Genomic DNA, 21,007 nt, shown 5'->3' with positions numbered 1-21,007 from the left:
ACAAACGAACACGTGGCGGCGGCCCTTTTAACTTATTCGAACGCGGTCAGCGGTGTATGCGGCCAAATCTATGGAACACCGCTGACCCGTACCTTCTTTGGCGCCACGGCTGGAGACTAAGTCCCGTTCAAAGATTCGAACGCTTGTTCGAATGGGACTTAGTCATTTTCTCGTTGTAAAATAGACCGACCGCACAGCCCAAATCCATGGAACTGTTTTGAGAATGAAAATGTGCTTGCGGTCGGTCAAAAGTGACTTATACTTATCTCCCGAACGGCTGGATGGATTCAAATGATTTTTGGGTATGGTTGTATTTGGAATGTGCTGATTAATAATATGTAACTGTTATTAATATTGGATGTATGGTTTTAGAGTTATGAAAGTTGGGTAAAAAGTATGTTTAAATTGTACGGATAATTGGGTTACCTCTCAGGCTAAGGGGAGGGAATCTGTGGGATGTAACCATTGTGTGATTGGGTCAAATATAATTGTATGTGGGCGTCTCTCTTGCAGGGGAGAATTGCATAAAAGCAGAGTGTGTGCCATTAAACCTCAGTTCTACTTCACCCTCAATTTGGAGTGCCGTCTCTTATTGGGGGAAATCTGCTACAAGGAATTGCTATGCTTGTCATATTCCCTTGCTAAAATACTGCTAAGCTCTTGTAATGAACGGAATACAAGATACAACAGAAACAATAATAAATAAGTAAAAAGTGGCAGCACACCTAAAAAGTAGGGCTCCCTCACAGGCCTTACAACGGAAATGGTACAGAAAAAAGAAAGGAAGGCAGCGCCACTAAAAACCACATAAAATAAAAGAGCATAGAATAGACAGACTAAAATGCAATATATATAATAGATAATAAGCAAAATAGAAGTCCAGAATAAATAGTCTGACTGGTAGATGAATCAAACAGCGAGGTATATCTTTGTAGAGGTGAATACAGTCTTTAGTAGTGGGGGTTTCTTCAGAGTGGTGTAGATACGTCTTTGTACATCATATGAAATAAAACAATATAACAACTAATGGTGTAGTATGTCCCGAAAGGGGTAGAAGCAATAAAAGAGTATATGGTCCTACTCACGTTTTCAAGAGCTGTGGACTTAGCTCTAGTTTGGTTAACGTACAGTGGTATAATCCCCACTTATGGGATACGTGAGGTCTTGGTATTCTTTCTTGATTAGGGGACCATATGTGAAAATAAAAGCGGGATCAGCAATAGTGCTCAAAGTATAAAATGCCAGAGGTGAGAAGATAAAAAAACCAAGTGGTTACTCACATTTAGTTGAACAGACTAACTGTTCAATGAATACAGCTTGAGTGGTATAATCCCCACCTAGGATTCTTGGGGGTAATATCCTCACTGGAAAGTAAAAACACTTCTGGTGCCGGATAAAAGGATGGTAGTAGTAAAAAAGCTGATCTACACTTGATAAAGCCTAAGGGCGAAACGCGTTGTGGTTTTTAAACTATGTTGTTTTAAATAAAGGTATTTTGCCCACTTTCTTACTGTGAGTTAGCCATCTTACTTTTTATTACTATTATTATTTAACTTTTTTACTACTACCATCCTTTTATCCGGCATCAGAAGTGTTTTTACTTTCCAGTGAGGATATTACTCCCAAGAATTATTTGAATTTGGTGTAGTGTGGGGTGATTTTAGACAGCACTGGTGGAAGTTTAGTATCTTCAGTGGGAGGCATTTAGACGTTAGTGGCTACGGATGGATCTTTAGTCTATGTTAGTTCTTTTCAGTCACACGGGCATGAAATCTCCATTGCATCAGAGTGTGTACGGTGCACCGATTAAACCAAGCAGCTTTTGTAATTAACTGGGTTTAGGTGCCTTTACCGGATAAGTTACATAAGGAGACATGTGCTGTGTGCATGATTATTTTTCCTATCTTTGATTAGGTCTTAATTTATATCTCAAATATCTTTGCAATCAAAGCAGTTTTTGCAATCAGCTGGGGTACAGTACCTTTACCTACTAAGTAACATAAGGAGACTTAAGGTAGATTCATCTGATGCACTTTTGATATAGAGATTAGTCTGCCTCAACTGTGAGATATTTAGGGGACAAGCCCCAGCTCATATATACCTAGCAATTATTAACTGATTTTTTCCCCAGCATTGGTTATAGGTGGAGGCTTGGCCCTTTATTTTATTTACGTTTTGGGTTTTTCTTTTTCCTTTTGCCTAATACTTTCTTTAAGCTCTGTGATGAAAAGACTATCCAACAACTTGGGTTCCCTCTTTTGGGAACTTTTTTTCCGCAAGGTGTAATAGGTCAGGCACCTTATTGTCTGTAGGCTTCTTTGGCTAAGCTGCGTAGCTATACTAAGACCTGGTATTTTGAGTTGTGTATCCACCAGCAATGCAGGATTTACATACTGCACTGATAGCTCTGGTTCATATAGGACATTATATCTATCTAGTCCACTGACAATTCTCTACGAGAATGTACAGAGGATGTGCCTGCACTGGAGGGGATAAATCATCGACCATTGTCCCTGCTTCATTTGCTGTGACACAATGCAATCCTGCAGAGTCTGCTTTACATTTAGAATTATGCTTTGTACATAAAGCAATAGAGTAACACGTTTATGGTCCCTGGCATCTTTGGCACAACAAGGGACAACATAGGCCTGACATGATGACAGACCAGTAGTACCATACCATTCACAATAGACATTCCTTCTCTAGTGTTAACCAGGTGTATACAGAAATTTCTTCAGAAAATAATATAACAAGCTAAACCAAACAAGTGTCCTCAGAGGCCTTAAAGGACCACTAATGGAACCTAGATTATTTCATCTCAATGAAGTGGTCATGGTGCAGTGGTCCTCAAGCTTTAACCCTGCATTGTTGAGCATTGCCGCACATGCACCTTTCCTCCCCAATGTTGGGCATTGGCTTGGATGAGAAGAAGAGTTGGCACATGCCAGAAGCAGATCGAGCTGCTGCAGGGACTAGATCTCCGCACTGGTGAAAAAAAGCCTAATTTTTTATTTAGATTATGGGGGAGGGGTTGGATCTGAATCTAATTGCAAAGGAGAACACTATAGCTTTAGTGTTTTTTTTTTTTTTTTAGGGTGATATTAGGGTGATATTAGGGTGTACTTGGGAACACTCCCTGCACGATTATCACCATGTGATAAATATAGTATGAAAAGGAAATTTGATTTCCAGGCCCATTTATTTATTTCTATGTATGTATGTATGTATGTATGTATGTATGTTGTATTTATCATGCATGTAGCTATTCATTAAGGTATGTATGTATCTATACACTACCTGCTCACTACCTTCCGATCTATCCATCTATATAAAACATTTAATTACATACAGTACATAAACTGCTGAATTTGACTAAGGACCATCCTCTATGGTGAAACACACAGGACGTGCCAGCCTCACACCAATAACTGACATGCTGTGTCACTTGAAGAAAAGTGGGTGGAGAAAAATGCCAAAAGGAGGATCCAGCTTCTGCCCCAGCAAATTGGGCAGCCCGGGTCTGGTGACATTATGCCAGACGCCTATAACAGTGCCTGGGACATGCCGATTTGCTTGTCATTCAGCCAGTGCCGGTGTCTGCACAGCAGGAAGAAGGCTCGCAGTTGTTTTGATGGCGGTGACGAAGCGATCGAAGATCAAGCGAATGCTTTGATAATCCCACGTTGGGCTCCACCCCCTGCCTAATAAATTGCTCAGCGAGGACGATAGAATTCCGAGCAACATGAAGAGAGTCCAGTAGTGGTGCCAATGAGTGGAAGGGCTCGGGTAAACATTTTCTGTATCCCAGGGTAACGTTCCATTAATCTGCTGGCGGGACAGCGCAGCCATGTTGGACTACGACCAGGCGACCTCCTTCCTGGGAGAATGGGGTCCTTTCCAGTACGTTATCTTCTTCATGCTCAGTGCCAGTATCATCCCCAATGGCTTCAATGGCATGTCTGTAATGTTCTTGGCCGCCACCCCCGACCATCACTGCCTGGTCCCCGACACCGCCAACCTGAGCCAGGCTTGGAGCAATGTGAGCATCCCCTGGGAGCTGCACAATGGGGAGCAGGTGCTGAGTAAATGCAGGAGGTACAGGCTGGACACCCTGAGTGAGTACTCCGCTCAGGGCTTGCTCCCTGGGAGGGATGTCAATGTGAGTGGCATAGAGCAGGAGAAGTGTCTGGATGGATGGACCTACAGCAAAGAGCTTTATCTCTCCACCATCATAACAGAGGTGAGTGCATGAGGTCAGCTCCTGTGACAGCAAGATATCTCTCTGTGAATACACCCTATTACATATATAAGCTACAACAGTGTCATTTGTGGCTGTTGGAAATAGATAGTGTTGAAGTTGTTGGTTTATAGAATTATTTCTAGAAGAATACATGTTCTTTTCAGTGAATAAGTGACCGATCCTCCTATAGATAGTTCTTTTTTTTTTTTTTTGTAGGAGGGCTAGGTTGTGTAACTCAGAACCTTGGTGTTTCATAACGTTCCTATAAGACAACGGCATATCCTTGTACCACAGAATCACTAGTTAAATGGCCACATGGAAATGTGCATTCAATACCGGCAGATATGGGTAGAACTTTAACCCCTTACGTTCTTGGCAGTTGTCCAAGTTCTGAACCAAAACAAAACCAAGAATTTGAGAGATGTGTGTATTCAATCATAATTTACTTCTTACACATTAAGTGCATCCAGAGGTATTATATATCGCATTGTTATGGACAAAAAATGATTACTTTTTACATCACATATGTATATATGAAATGTAAGTTATCTAAATAAGTGTGAGAAATTAAGAATTGTATTTGTTTCTAAGTTCGGCATGGCATCTTCTTTTACCGTGAATATGATTTATTGTAATAAAACACATATTTGTATTCTTTGATGTTCCAGGTTTGCCGAGTTATCGGTACGTTATAGGGCTAAATATGAGCCCCATGGGGTTATTCACTAAAGAGAGAATTCAAAGTGAATTCTAAATTTAAGGGTAAACGAAACAAAGTAAAAAAATAAATAAATCTCTAATTAAGTTATACTTTGTTCAGGTACTCTGGCCTTACATTTGAAATTGACTTTGTATTCTCTCTAGTAAATAACCCTGTCAGTGTTTATAACGTGGAAATTTGACAAATTGATTTTCAAAAAGGTAGGAGAGGAGTACAAAAGGAGGGGGTGTATCTCTTTTTCCCATTTCTCAGTCCAGGGGAAGGCTGGCAGCCTTAGGCCTAGGAGGGAAAATCCAGTCAAGTGGCCCATTGCACCACCGTATCAGTTTACCATCCATGCCCACCTTTTCCTGGTTTTATAACGGAAATTGATGTTATGCTAATCAGTAGTCTTTGTCATACCCACTCCTTCGCGGCTCCGACTTTCAATGTTGTCAGAGCGCAGGCTGAGAATCTCTGAGCCTGTGTTCTGACTCACTAAATGAGCGCCGGAACCGCAAGAAAGAGGATATGATCTGACTGCACCTACTGCTGGTGCGCACCAGTATACCACCAGCGAATCGTTTAAAGGACCACTATAGGCACCCAGACCACTTCAGCTTAATGAAGTGGTCTGGGTGCCAGGTCCACCTAGGATTAACCCTTTTTGCTGTAAACATAGCAGTTTCAGAGAAACTGCTATGTTTACTTTAGGGTTAATCCAGCCTCTAGTGGCTGTCTCATTGACAGCCGCTAGAGGCGCTTTTGCGCTTCTCACTGTGATTTTCACAGTGAGAAGACTCCAGCGTCCATAGGAAAGCATTGAGAATGCTTTCCTATGAGACTGGCTGAATGCGCGCGCGGCTCTTGCCGCGCATGCGCATTCAGCCAATTACCGGGAAAGGAGGAGGAGAGTCTCCAGCATCGAGTGAGCCCGGGGCTGGAGAAAGGTAAGTGTTTAACCCCATTCTCTCCATCCTGCCCGGCGGGAGTGGGACCCTGAGGGTAGGGGCACCCTCGGGGCACTATAGTGCCAGGAAAGCGAGTTTTTTTTCCTGACACTATAGGGGTCCTTTAAATTGAATATGCTGGTTTCCCCAACTTGCAAGCTCTGTTGTCGGGCGCCTCTGTTGTCATGGCACCCTGCATGACCGCACAGCTTTCACACCCCAAAGGCTGGCCCTGCTGACAGACACACTGGCACTCTGTCACAGTGCCTGATCGGCACCTCAGTGTGACCGCATCTGATCAGTGCAGTCACACTAAAGGAGGGAGAGGTTACTTACTTTATCTCCAGAGCCTCTCCCTCCGTGCAGTTTGTAATTTAGCGGCCGGGTCCAGTGTTAGGAAGGTTGCCGGCCGCTGCAAGGCGGCGCTATATAATGATGCCGCCCACAATGACGTCACTAGTGACGTGAATGTGCGTACGGCATCACATTTTTACCACGCATGCATGTTCTGAGGTCATAGGACCAAAATCAGCCAATAGCAGTTGTTCAGTGCCCTGTCGTGGTTTCCACCCTGTTGGTTATCTGAGAGCGCGTTTCTGACTCTGATATTTGGTTTTTGATCTTGGCTTGACTTGACTTCCCGTATTTCTGGTATCCCTGACCCTTTGATTTTGTTCTCTCCGTATTTGTTCCTTTCTGTATTCCTGACCTCAGCTCGTTACTGTTTATTCTATTATGTTCATTCCGGCCAATCTAAGGCCCGGTAATACGTAGTTACTGTTTGTATGTGTTACATGTTTTACTTAATTCTGCATGTTGGGCCACTGGTTCGTCCTGACACACTCACTCTCAATAACACACACACACACATTCACTGACAGACAACCACTTACTTGACAGACACACTCGGTGACACACACAAACACTGACATATACACACTCAATGACAGGCACACTTATGCACAGACACATGCACACACAAACTCACTGACAGACACATACACGCACACGCACGCACACACTTACTGACAGACACACACATTCACTAACACACACACACACTTACTGACAGACACACTTATTTTCAGACACACAGAGACTTACACAGTCTTGCACACACACTCAGAAATACATTTTATTGCTTGTTGCTCCTACCTTTAGGAGTCCTCTGGGTCCTCTCTCCGGGATCCAGTGGCTTTCATGATCTTCCTGCTCCTCTCTGCTCCCTCACACTGTTTAGTGATCCAGGGCTGGAATGACGTCATATTCCGGCCCCCGGCATCACCACAGAGGGTGCGCGAGGGAGCAGGACGATCATAAGCTCATACAGCGCTCCCTTGCCGCCTGCCTCCTTCCACACTCTGGTACTGTATAGTGCTGCAGAGTAGGCACCTGCCCTCTGGTATAAGCAGGTATTTACTCTGCCTTGCTACGGGGGCGCCCTTAGGTGGCCAGCTGGCCACCTGCTGGGCTCGCTGTGATAGGCCATCGACCTGCTCAGCTCGGCGCCCTCCAGCTCCTGGCGCAGTGCACCTCGTGCCCTGCAGCGGCCATTTTTAAAATGATTTAGGGCGGCCAAGGGGGCAGTTGCCTCCCTGCTCCCCGTCCTAGCCCGCCCCTGCCAAAGCCCCTATGTGCGTCTCTTCCCCCAGCTTTGTGGATCTCTTTCTCCCCTGTGTGTCTCTTTCTCCCTTTCAGCCCATTTTTGTGTGTGTCTCTCTCTCCCAGGTGCATTGTGTGTCTCTTTCTCCCCCCCAGCCACTGTCCCCACAGCCCTTTTGTGTGTCTCTTTGTCTCCCCAGCCCCTCTGTGTGTCTCTTTGTGCCCCCAGCACCTCTGTGTGTCTCTGTGTCATTCCACCCCTCTGTGTGTCAATTCTTCCCCTTCCCCAGCACCTCTGTGTGTCACTTGCCCCCAGGACCGTTGTGAGTCTCTTTCTCACCCCAGCCCCTTTGTGTGTCTCTCCCCCTGCCCTTTTATGTGTCTCTTTGCCCCCCCAGCTCTCTGTATGTCTCTCTGTGTGTCTTTTTGTGCCCCCCAACTCTTCTGTGCACCTCTTTGAACCCCCTTAGCCTCCAGTGTGACTCTTTGCCCCCTGTGCCAGCTCACTTCTTTTCATGTAGCGTGTCCAAGTCGCGGACTGCAGTGGAGAATCTTCAGTTTTTTCTACTCGGCTTGTCAGAAAGCTGTCCAGTGCTCTCAGCAGTCACTTCCTGTTAGGCCAGGTAGAGGATACATAAGATCCTCTACTGCGGTCCACGGCTTGGCCACACTGCATGCAGTGACCAGCAGTAGGAAAGTGCTGTGCGGACACTGTTGCTCCTGGCCGGGGCGCCATAGATGGCTGCCTAATTTGCCTAGTGGTCACGCCGGCCCTGGGGAGAAAGAGATAAACAAAGGGACTTTGGGAAGATATACAGAGGGGCTGGAGAAGGGAAAAACTAGACACACAAAGGGGCTGGGAGAATGTCAGACTTGCACAAAGGGGGGAGTAAGACACACAAGGGGGGTTGAAAGAGACACACAAGAGGGTGTAAGACACACAAGGGGGAAAATTGGGTTATGAGTGCAGGTAAAACAATCAACAGAGGGTGTAAGAAACACAAACGGTGGTAAGAAATTCAAGTGGGTGGTTAAGAGAAATACAGGTGAAGCATTTTTTTTGCAGGGAAGGGAGGCAAATGCATATTTGCCTGTGTAGCCAAAAGTCCTTGCACCAGCTCTGCCCCCATGTGTAGGTTTTATGAGGGTTTTGGAATTTACAGGGCCAAATATGAGGCCAGTCCAATGTAACGTTCCTACATAGAAATTTGCCAATCTGATTTCTGGGCCTGAGTCACATTTAAGACAGTATGACTTTCTGTGAATTAAAATTATGGCCCAGCAGACTCTCCACAATTCTTTCCCATAGGAAAACGCTGCGCTGTGTCAATCAGCATCTCCTCCATGCATTGTGCAGCACTGACCCAGGAAGCACCTCTAGTGGCCGTCTGAGTGTCTGCCTCTAGAGGTGTTTCTAGGCAGTAATGTAAACACTAATAAAATTGTTTAAAAAGGTGGGCTGTGTCTTTAAGATGACAATGTGACTTTATCACACAACATATACAATAGTGTAACAAAATAAAGTGCATACAACAAAGTGCATCGAGCTAAAAAAAAATGCTGCGGAAAAGTACTGGAATATGTGCACATCAGTCAAATCTGTGCAAAAATACGAAAACAGTGCCTTACAGTGAAAAGTATATGAAAGACACTTACTTTATATTACAAAAAATGTACTTGAAACTCTCAGCATAAAACCTATTTACACTCAGTGTAAAATTAATAGAGAAGAGATATATAGTGTAATATTGCCAAGTAAATATGTATAATGAGTTATAAAACAAAAAGTGACTCACAAACTGTCAGCGTTTAGATACTTTTTAATAGGACTCCAATATGGTCATCCACAAGGAGGCAGCACGGTGTCCTTTCATATACTTTTTACCGTAGGGCACTTTTTTTTTCATATTTTTGCACAGATTTGACTGATTGTGCACACATTCTAGTACTTTTCACCAGCATTTTTCAGCTCGCTGCACTTTGTTGTATGCACTTTATTTTGTTACACTGTCATATATGTTGTGTGATAAAGTCACATTGGCGTCTTAAAGACACAGCGCAACTTTAAAAAAAAATATTATGGATTTGAGTGTAACTTTTATGGGTTATGGCACTTTATATGAGCTGCTATACTTGCACAAGAAAAATATTTTGCACAAATCATTTCAAAGAGACTGTATTTTATTGAATTATTTTTTTAGTGCTTTTTTACTTGAAAATACTTGTTTACTTAGTAATGTAAACACTGCCTTTTCTCTGAAAGTACAGTGTTTACTGGAAAAAAGCCTGCAGGGACTGACTATACTCACCAGAACAACTACATTAAGCTGTAGTTGTTGTGGTGACTATAGTGTCCCTTTAAATTTGAAATGTACTTTGAATCGCCTTGTATGTGTTCCCTAACTATCTCTATCACTATTTCTTTCATTTGTTATCATTCCTATCCCTAGCAATCAACAATTGTCTGTTTTCTGTTTTGTTTTTTGTGGAGGACTCAGGCATTCGACTATATTTAGTAGATTGTAGCAATAACTACTTTGCATCACCTTATTTCCTAATAACATTTCCTAGAGAAGGCATAAATAATTTGAAATAAAAAAAAAACATAGTTTCAAGTTTAAATAACTTTCCAATCACATGGTGTTATTGTTTGCAATTGTGTTACTAAACACACTAGTTACAATTTCAAGGGAGTTTATCACGGGCAATTATTTATGGTATTTGTAATGTAGTAAACTACGTTCAGATTCCAGCCTAATATATTGCAATTGATGTAGTGTATAGTTGGGGTAATTCATTTAAAGTCTTCACTAGGAAGAACCTCTAGTGCAGGGCTTGACAAAAAAGTTAGGAGCCATTTTTTTTTTTTTAAAACTAGCGAAGTTTAATTTACGAGAAATATTCAGTTCTTAAAGGGACACTATAGTCACCAGAACCACTACAGCTTAATGTAGTTGTTCTGGTACCTGTAGCCTTTTCAATGTAAACACTGCCTTTCGTGGGACTTTGTGAATTCGGCAGTGTCCCCAAAACATGACAGTGCCGCTTTAAGCTGATTCTCAAGTCTTCTGGATACACACCTCTAAAGAGCTACTAGTATCTCTTACTGTGAACCTTGGGACAGGACTCTCTGAAAGGAACACTCCTCCCCCCATAATAACCTGCGTTTCTCCATGGGGCAGGAGTGTCCAGACACCGTCTTATCTTCAGGGGTTAAACTGTTTTGTAATGGTATAACCCTGAAGTTTGGGTTTTGGTGCCTGGCACCTCTGGTTTCTGACTTCCTTCCTCTCTGTGCTGCAGTTTAACCCCTTAAGGACCAAACCTCTGGAATAAAAGGGAATCATGACATGTCATGTGTCCTTAAGGGGTTAAGGAAGGTTGAACTTGAGTCAGGGGCATTCTGAAACGTATGTACTATTTCTCTCAGTGGGAGCCCAGTGATTGGCTGAGAGTGTATTCTGATACTTTTAGCTCATCAGCAGCCACCTGGCTAAACCTTCTTCAAACCCCAGCAATAACCCCAAATTTACAGCATTAAACTGGCACCCATTGGAATAATACACCCCATATCCACAGCAGTAACCCCATACAGTGTTATATAATGAACTCCAAAATATGTTCCATTAAAGCGACAATGTCATAAACTAAGTTATTTCTCTCTCAGTATTAGACGGTAACAACAAAAGGGTGCCAAAATCACATCTCACCCATCTCTAGTAATATCCCTGGTACTGATATCATTTGACTCAAGGACAAATATATATCTGATTATCTTTTATATATCCCTGATACACATTAAGGAAAATTAAGGAGTCACCACTTTTCTCACAAAGGAGTTTATTTAATAAAGTCTGAATTCTAGAGAACCAAAATCCTCCCCCACATTTTACCTCACTTTAGATCACAGATTACTCCTACCTGGAAGCAGAGTGTCAGTAAAATCACCCTTCATTGTGGAATTCTTGAGGTAGCAGGCTGAATTCCAGTCGCATTGCCATGATATCCTTCTGGCCTTTATTAATATCATGGTGAGGCAGTCTTTATGGTCGAAACGTTGCTGTGATTCCATTAAAGTGCCTATTCTTTTGAACCAAGGAGGGCCTGGACCTTTATTTCTTTACAATATTTGGAATTTGGTGTTTGGTTCCGGTACAGCTAAAGTACCCTGGCTCAGACTGATGGGAGTGAGTGCAGTTCCCTACATATTCTATGTACTATCTCAATGGGCCACTGCGGCCCTGAATATTTCAGAGGCACACGTACATTTTTATTTTTTATCCTTGTTAGCAACTTGTAAATGTTACACTTACGTTTACTAGAACAGTGGTCCTTAAACCAGTGCTCATGACCCACCAACAATCCAGGATTTAGTTACTTTTTTTTTTTTTTTTTTAAACAATATCAGTTTTTTTTTATTGAAATGTTCTCAAAAGTATTACAACATACAGTCATACTACACAGGTGGTAATCAGTTACAGAAGTAGGTCGATCCTCCCCACTGCGAGCATTAATATATATATATTGTGGTTCCCAGTTTGTGTTTGCAGTAAGAGGTTCAGGACTACAGGTATCACCGTCTGTGTAGTGACTTCCCTTTTTTATTCCAATGGAGATACTGACGAAACCACTGCTTTAGAGAGATATGCTTACCTCTATACAAATTGCCTTATTAGTTTTAATTCCCACTTTTAAAGCTGACCCACATTTAACAAACTCATTTTGAGAATTGCATATTACCTGTTAACAGCCATGCCGGCAGTTGGGCCAGTTTAGATCAGAACGCAAAAAAACATAAATAAATAAATAAAGCATGCAGAAAAGTGAGTATTTTACTTTTTTAACCTACTTTTTTTTTTCAAAATTTGTTAACAGATAAATACACAAACGGCACGGAATATAAGAAGTTAGAACAGGTTATACTGAACTTTAATCAGCACAGATGTAATCATGTGTAAAGACACAGATTCTTTTAAAACAAAATAAAAACACAGCAATTCACATGGACATTTCTCAGAAGCAAAAAGCATATAAAAGTATTTTAAAGAACCCACATTATCTCCTACAGCTAAAAAGTTGTATATATAAAGCAATGTTCCATAGACTGCTCTTATACTGTGTGATGATCATAGTATACACTTCTAATCCACAGTCAAGAGAAATTAGCATTTCTTATCCTCTTAGTGATACCTCATGGCTATCAGGCAGAGAGCCAAGATAGTTTCCTCCCTTACTTGCATTGAACTGTAGTTCAAAGAGAAAGTGAGTATTTCTCACAGAGAAACATTATTTTCAATACCCACTGTTCTTTGTGTCCCAATGCTTCTATATTAGACGTTTGGACACAATTCATCAGTAATTATGACTGCATAGGAAGCAGATCAAAGCTGAAGCGATCACTCCTCTTGGAGCTATAATAAAAGTGAGTTTCTTTGATTTAAATGCCAAAATCGGGGCCGGGAGTAAATAAACATACCTGTCCATTCATATTTTGCGCCGTGTACGAAATTAGGGTTGTCAGATTAGTAGATGAGTTAAAGATGAATTGTACATTTTCAATGTAATCCCTAAATTAAATAGTAGTCTGCCAACTCTACCGAAAGTTTACAATTAAATCAAATTTTAGATCGCTACAAGAACTGGCATTCGGCACCTCAAACACAACCAGTCGATATTTAACATTATTTAAAGATAAAAGAAAAGCTGCACACTGATCCCACAAAGAGGTTTATATTTACGATTTTATAAATATCCTCCTACCAACTATTCTGTTAATGATTTATGCAGTTCTTTCCACATAGTGTTTATGAAATGGGTATAAAATCAGGGCAGCAAAACTAAAGCCAAGTTTTTTTTTCTAATTGTATAATTACATGTTGGTCCTTTAACCCTTTCTTGTACCTCTACACATACGGCTAGAAAATATCTCCATTTAATGGACAAAATATTAAGACCATTATTAAAGACTTTTAAAAGTGCTCACATTAAATGTCATTTGAGCAACAGTCATTCTGTTCAATGCACCGTTAAAATGAAAGGTTAACTGTTTATGAATGTTCAAGATGAAACCTAATTTAAGTATTTTTTATAACTCTTATCATAAGATACACACAAGCCTGAATTCCATATTTTTTCTGCTTGCTAGTCTTCATCTTGTAAACCAGTGGACAGAACCCAAAATTGGGTGCCCATGCCATTTTAATAGTTTCCATACTGCAGAAGCACTGCAATTTCCAGCCATTGAAGTACGGGGCATTTACGGACCTTCTGGCATTTACGGACCTTCTGTGTTATGGAGGGTCACTGAAATGTTTTGTGCCACTTGTTGAAGGCTTTAGCTGAAACAGAGGGGAAATTAACTGATGCATAACTGATTAAATTGTACAAAAATATATCCTGTGTATTTATGTGGTTTGAAATTATCTGAATTTCTCTGCTAGGATATCCCTCAAAATACATTTGTAGACTTTAAGATACACTTTAATTCCCAAATGGACAAAAAAAGTATAAACCACCGTTTAGTAGATCTACCTCCAGGGAATACATCCATGCATTTTACATGCATGTATTAGTTTAGGATATATCTGTAAGTGGCACTGTCACCTTTTGGCTACAGTCCCCCGATGGTGGCATCGCCGCTGGGAGTTAGGTGCCGAGGGCAGGTAAAGGTGAATTTACTTACCTGAAACTGTCCCTCGCGGATGCCACCATCTTGGTCCATTGCAGTCCTCCGTGGCATTGACGTCATGCATGACGTCATGCATGCATGAGAGTACACCATTGATGTCTATGGGGGATTCCTCCATAGACACAGCTAATTCCTTGCAGCCATCACTGATGACACCTTGGAGAATTACAGAGGCGTAGCAGTTCCTGCTTTGTCCTTGGATATCTTTCGACTGGGTTGGAATTACAGTGAAATTCCAACACAGTCATAATGAGTATTTCATAAAGCTTCCATCTTAATGAAATGCAAAATTTTCAGGGAAAGATGACAGTACCACTTTAAAAGAGCTTGCAAAAGCTGCAGTTCTTATGAACTGCAGTTTTTGCAAGCTCTCTCTCTTTTCCCTGAAAGAGACTATGAGTCTTTTTATTTAGAAATAGCCTATCAGAGGCTTTTCATTGAGAAGCCTCTGAAACTACCGGTATGTGTGTGTGTGCGTGCGCGCACTGCACAACATTCTGATATAAGGTCTTAGAAGGATGTATGAAGGGCGGAGGTAGGGGTTCTCAAGTAGAGCTAATCGAAGAAGGAAGCAACCCCCCCTGGCTGTCTGACTGCCACAGAGGCCTTTCATAAATTCAATATAATTAATAATAATAATCTATGAGAAATCAGCACTTTTATTGTGAGGAAAGTGCCATTGAAATGGGATACTCCTCACCCATAAAGCAGTTCAGCAAGCTGAAGTGCTTTATAGGTATTGAGTGGTCCTTTAAGTTTGAAAATACTATTTGCCTAATATGGTCGCTTTTCTCACACACATTTTTCCATTTAGGTCCACATTCCTGTTTAAATTTGTTGTTTCTAGAACAAACATATAATTTACGTACATTTTGGATGAAATACATCGTCTGAGAGCGTCAGCTGATGCTCTAAGCCAATTAATAATAAACATTAAGGGATAGAATTTATGTCACTAATGTGGAAGGGTAACTTCTGCCTTAGTGTTTATATGAAAGGAGGCTTTGGCTAAGGGCAGGTGCCAGAGGACTCCATTTCCAAAAATAGTTTGCATACTTACCATTGCAGGACTCCAGGTGACTCCTGACACCATAACTACTACAACAGGCTGTAGAATGTATTTTGTCTATCTAGCACAGTTGTGCTTGTTTCTGGTGAGTCACCATATACTTTTAAAATAATTTACCAGAATATATTTTAACTTTTTTAGAGGAAAAATATAAAACCACCAGCTGAGCGACTTAACCCCCTTTAGTATGTTCTCAGATACAGCTTCCTGTTAGACTGGTTAGAAGTTAAAGGAACACTATAGTGTCAAGAATATAAATATGAAAAAGGTAGTATACATACCACCCATGCTCTGCCTTCTTGGAGATCATCAGTCACTAATCAGCATCGCCTCACAGAGATGCACTGAATCAATGCATCTCTATGAGGAGCGTTCAGTGTCCATGCAGGGCGTGAAGATGCTGAACATCACTGTTGCACATTGTGCAGCACTGACCCAGGACGCATCTCTAGTGGCCATCTGAGTGACTGCCACTAGAGGCCCGTGCAAGGATTTTTGGCTACACAGGCAAAGGTGCATTTTGACACCCCCTGTTTCCCCTCCCTCCAAAAAAATAAAAAATCTTCACCTGTGTGTCCCTTAATTCCCATCTTGAATTTCTTACCCACTTTTGTGTTTCTTATCCTCTCTTTTGAATGTCTTTAGTGTATCCTACCCCTGTGCACTTCCCTTTAGTATATCTTATTCCCCAATTTTTCTTTTTTGGCATTCTTTATTTTTGGAACGCAGTGTCACATACATCTTTATTTAATGACAGTTGACAAGTGATATAACAACAACTTATAGGTAGAAGATTTGCTGCACTTTTTTTGTGTAAAAGGAACATACAGGCTTAACATACTTTTCTATGGAAGATAGATCCATTGAGGAGACACTTTTAGAAAAACATTAGACTTTGCAAGAAATAGGCTAATACAGTGGTTCCAAAACTTTTTAGGTTCAAGGCGCCCTTAATATTCAGTATTTTTCCAAGGCACCCCAAGTCAAAATGTCTAAGTTGTATATCTGTACTGCGCTGACGCATTTACTTACGCTATAGTGTAATGTACAGTGTTGGTGTTTGAAGGGGTGCTTGTATACATTTATTGTGTTTTAATACACGGATGTGTTTGTATGTGATGTTTGCATTTGATTTCAGGGATGTGTCTGAATGTAATGTTCACTTTTAAATGTGGATGTACATTTGTGAGTATTTGTGTGTGTATATATATATATATATATATATATATATATATTTAATTTTATTTTTTTAATGCAGGGTTGTGTTTGTGTGTAATATTTGTGTTAGCTTACAGGAGTGTGCTTGTATGTTGTGCTGGTTTTTGACTGCTTGGATGTATGCACATACATACATACCGTATATACTCGACCCGAATATACGTAAGTCGAGACCCCTAATTTTACCCAAAAAAACTGTCTATAAGACTAGGGTGGGAAATGCAGCAGCTACTGGTAAATTTCTAAATAAAATTATATCCCCCAAAAATTATATTAATTGAATATTTATTTACAGTGTGTGTATATAATGAATGCAGTGTGTGTGTATATAATGCAGTGTGTTTGTATGAATGCAGTGTGTGTGTATGAATGCAGTGTGTGTGTGTGTGTGTGTATATAATGCAGTGTGTGTGTGTATGAGTGCAGTGTGTGTATGAATGCAGTGTGTGTGTGTGTGATGCAGAGTGTGTTTGTGTATGTGATGCAGAGCCTTGGTGGGGGGTGGGCATTTTGTTTTTGTTTTTATTATTATTATTATTATTATTATTATTATTTTAATATTATTTTTTTTATATTATTAATATTTTATTTTTATTTTATTATTATTTAAATTTTTATTTATTTTTTAGCCCCCCCTCCCTGCTTGATACATGGCCAGGGAGTGGGGCTCTCATTCCCTGGTGGTCCAGTGGATGGGCTGTGTAGGAGGGGGACTGGCAGAGAGCTTTAACTTACCTTTCCTGCAACTCCTGTCAGCTCCCTTCTCCTCCGTTCCGGTCAGCTCCACTGTAAGTCTCGCGGTGTGAGTGCTGCACAGGGGTTACCGTGGCAAAGCTCTGACCCCGCGGCTCTCGCGAGACTTCCAGTGGAGCTGACAGGGGAGCTGACCGGAATGCAGGAGAAGGTAAGTTACAGCTCTCTGCCAGCCCCCAACAGGACCGCCGGGCTTGTAATGAGCCCAGTGGTCCTGGTCTGTATTATGGCAATGTAAGTTGCCATAATACAGACATTGACTCGAGTATAAGACGAGTGGGGGTTTTTCAGCACAAAAAATGTCTTGTCAAACTTGTCTTATACTCGGGTATATATGGTACAGACATATTTACACATATATTCATACACATTAACACACAGATGCATATAAATACACAGACACATACACACAAATTCATATAGTCACCGACACATACACACATTTAGATATGCACTGACACATACACACACATAGATACACACCGACATATACACACATGCACCCTAAAACTCACAAACATTGATACATGCCCACACATGACACAGATACACATTGACATAAAAACCCACACTCTAAAACACAGATGCACATACACAGATGTGTGTGCGACACACAGATAGAAGCACAATGACATATACATATACACACACAGATGCACACCCTGACACACTGATACACATACACACAAACATTCATACAAACACTCACACTCATACACATACAAACACTCATACACATACAAACATTCACACTTATACACATACAAACACTAATACACATACACTCACACTCCTACTCATTCACACACTTATACTCATACACTCAAACTCATACACATACACACACTCACTCACACACATACACACACACACACACACAAGTGATTCTTTTTTTATATACCCTCTTGTTAGCTTGCCTTATGTGCCAGGGAGGTGACTTGGAGTCCTGCTGCTGTGGGAGCGAGCATTCTTGAGCTCTTCATGCCTCTCTCCCCTCACACTGCGGTTGCCTCCTCTCCCTCCGTCACTATCTCCTCCCTGTCTTAAAGGACCGCGGCACTTGACCGGGTCCCTGTTGAGCAGTAATGTATGCATGTTGCGGCGCCCCAGGGCACAGCAGCACACAGTTTGGGAACCGCTGGGCTAATATGTCTTGAGTAACAGATTAGTGGGAACATTAGTAAATCCACTGGCATAGAATAAATGCTGTACACTATGTAGTCAAGAAATTATTTCCGATTTTTTCCCTTTGTGTGTCTCTTACAGCCCCCTGTGTGTCGCTTACTTTCCTACAATCCCTTTGAGCCTCTTGCGTCCCTCCAGCCCCTTTGTGTGTTTCTTTCTTCCCTTCCCCAGCCTTTATGTGTGTCTCGTCCCCTCTGTTCCTCTTTCTTCACTTCATTATCCCATGTATTTCTCTTTTACCCCTTACCCAGCCCCACTGTGTCTTTTTGTTGCCTCTTTTGTGTGTCATTTTCTCCCCCAGCCTCTCCGTCTCTTTGTGTGTGTGTCCAGCCCCTACATGGATCTCATTCATCCATGTATCTCATTCCCCCCCAGACCTTCCATGTGCGTCATCTACTCTCTCAACCCCTCCATTCATATATCTTATTCACCCAGCCCCCCCATGTGTCTCATTCCCCCAGCCCACCCTTGTGTCTCATTTAATGTGTAGAACCGGGCCAGAGGAGCTTCAGAAACCTCTCCCCGGTCTGACAGGAAGCAGTTCCAAACGCCCTGTGTGTACTTCCTGTCAGAGCGAGGTAGAGGTTACTGAAGCTCCTCTCCAATGGTCCGCTGGTCGGCCACACTATACAGAAGTGACTTGCTGGAGAGGAGCACTGTGTCGGTCAGAAGGATCTTGCACCCCCATGGCCGGTGTGTGCGCTAAGCTGGCCACCTGTGCCTCCATGTGGTAGCAGCTACCCTGTAGTTGTTCTGGTGACTATATTGTCCCCTTAAGCCTGGTGGTTTTCCTGCACAGTGTGAAAAGTGAAGAGACAGTGACTGACTGCTCTCAGCCAGCTCTATGCTCTGAATACATTCCTACACTTTCTCCCATGCAGTCTTTGTGTATCCCCTGGCCAAATGCATTGAATCCCTTCCTTCATCACTCTCTCCCCTGCAGATAGCTCTGTACTGCAGTCTCATCCAGGCATGAACTGAAAGCACTGTCCAGGTAGAACTTTGTTTGATACTCTGCATATAAAAATTGAAATACACTGTTAAGTAGTGACCACAAATATTAATGTTTTACATTTAGCTCTGCAGTTCTTGCTGCCTACATTTGCCATGAGACTTAGCCATTCAGCTGGCTAAGTGTCTTGAGAAATATAATGTACTTGAACTGGCATGTTACTCGTAAGGCATAAGGGTCGAAAAGCATAAAAAGACAATAAAATAATACAATATATATATTAAAAAAAAGGCAAATTGGCCATTAAGTGTTACTTAAGTAAGTAATAACCTTACTATAATATTGATAGAATATGGGTACTCGCACATTAAAGTAAAAGTTTAGGGGCAAGATTGGGAGCAAAGTTTATAGAGAGAGGTGGGATAAATTTACTGGGGTGCAGTCTTGCGCCCCACCATCTAAGAACCTTACCAGCCATGTTGTTGTGTCCTGTTGTATATGGGTAGTGGCTAGAGCCCAGAAAGCTCAGCATCTACTATTTTGCCAATTCAAATCATTAACATGCGTTTTAGTGCATTAAACACTTGTACACAGTCCAGTTCTTCATGCCATAGAATAACATACACATACACATACCTCCACTTTTGAATGAGCTTGCCTGCTTCATTTAAACCTGTGAGACAAGGCAGGAACCCTGTTAGCAGCCCAAAACACTTGTAGATACGACTATAGAACATTTACCATTGAGAAAGGAGCATGCAATTTATTTCTGTGTTTTTCTTGTCTTAAAGGATCACTATAGTGTCAGGAAAACAAAGCGGTTTTCCTGACACTATAGTGCCCTGAGGGTGCCCCCACCCTCAGGGTCCCCCTCCCGTGGCGCTGAAGGGGTTAAAACCCCTTCAGGAGCTTACCTTAATCTAGCGCCGGGCTCCCTCGGCGCTGGTGACCTCTCCTCCCCCGCCGACGTCAGCTCCCCCGTCCGACATCAGCGGACGCTCTGCGCGATGAAGGCGAAATGTGCCTCCAGCGTCGCAGATGCGCCTCTAGTGGCTGTCCGGAAGACAGCCACTAGAGGCTGGATTAACCCCAAATGTAAACATAGCAGTTTCTCTTAAACTGCTATGTTTGCATCTAAAGGGTTAAAACCTGGGGGGCCTGGCACCCAGACCACTTCATTGAGCTGAAGTGGTCTGGGTGACTATAGTGTCAATTTAACTGAACAAACACTGATGGGTGGAAGGGTTCATCATAAACGATGCCCTTATGTCCTGGATTGATCCTGGTTTTCTACCCATGTATTTGCCAAAACCACACGCATCACTAATATTTACAATACATTAAGATATCAACAATAGCTACAGTATCCATGCGTTCCTCCAGTATGCTTACTGTTTATTCTTTCCATTCTCTCCTCTTTCCCCCTACCCTTTTTATCGTTTCTCTTGCCTTTTTTTTGTGGTGGCATTTGCATTAGTTCTCAGTTTTTCAGTTTTGAGAGGGGTTTCTCTAGTCTGTAATTTGACTGATTACTTTTGCCTGTGTTAGTTGTTAATATTTTAGACTGCATTTATATTTTTAACACAACTTTATTTTAAGGACCTATTGTATTTCTTCTTTCTGTTATATTGCTTTAATAACCATTGTACT

The 21,007-nt window shown here is 41.8% G+C and overlaps 1 protein-coding gene across 1 annotated transcript in view; it reads left to right on the top strand.

Moving 5' to 3' along the window:
• The first annotated feature begins 3,492 nt into the window (after positions 1 to 3,492).
• The window catches only part of LOC134602489 (organic cation/carnitine transporter 2-like), a 62,664-nt gene continuing 45,149 nt past the window's right edge, over positions 3,493 to 21,007 (top strand). Inside the window, exon 1 of the mRNA XM_063447415.1 lies at positions 3,493 to 4,240. Coding sequence (XP_063303485.1) covers positions 3,848 to 4,240 — 393 coding nt within the window. The 5' untranslated portion in view covers positions 3,493 to 3,847. The remainder of the gene's footprint in view (positions 4,241 to 21,007) is intronic.

Source organism: Pelobates fuscus, chromosome 3 (genome assembly GCF_036172605.1).
Source record: "Pelobates fuscus isolate aPelFus1 chromosome 3, aPelFus1.pri, whole genome shotgun sequence".
NCBI classification, from domain to species: domain Eukaryota; kingdom Metazoa; phylum Chordata; class Amphibia; order Anura; family Pelobatidae; genus Pelobates; species Pelobates fuscus.
This window is presented reverse-complemented; position numbering and strand designations above follow the sequence as displayed.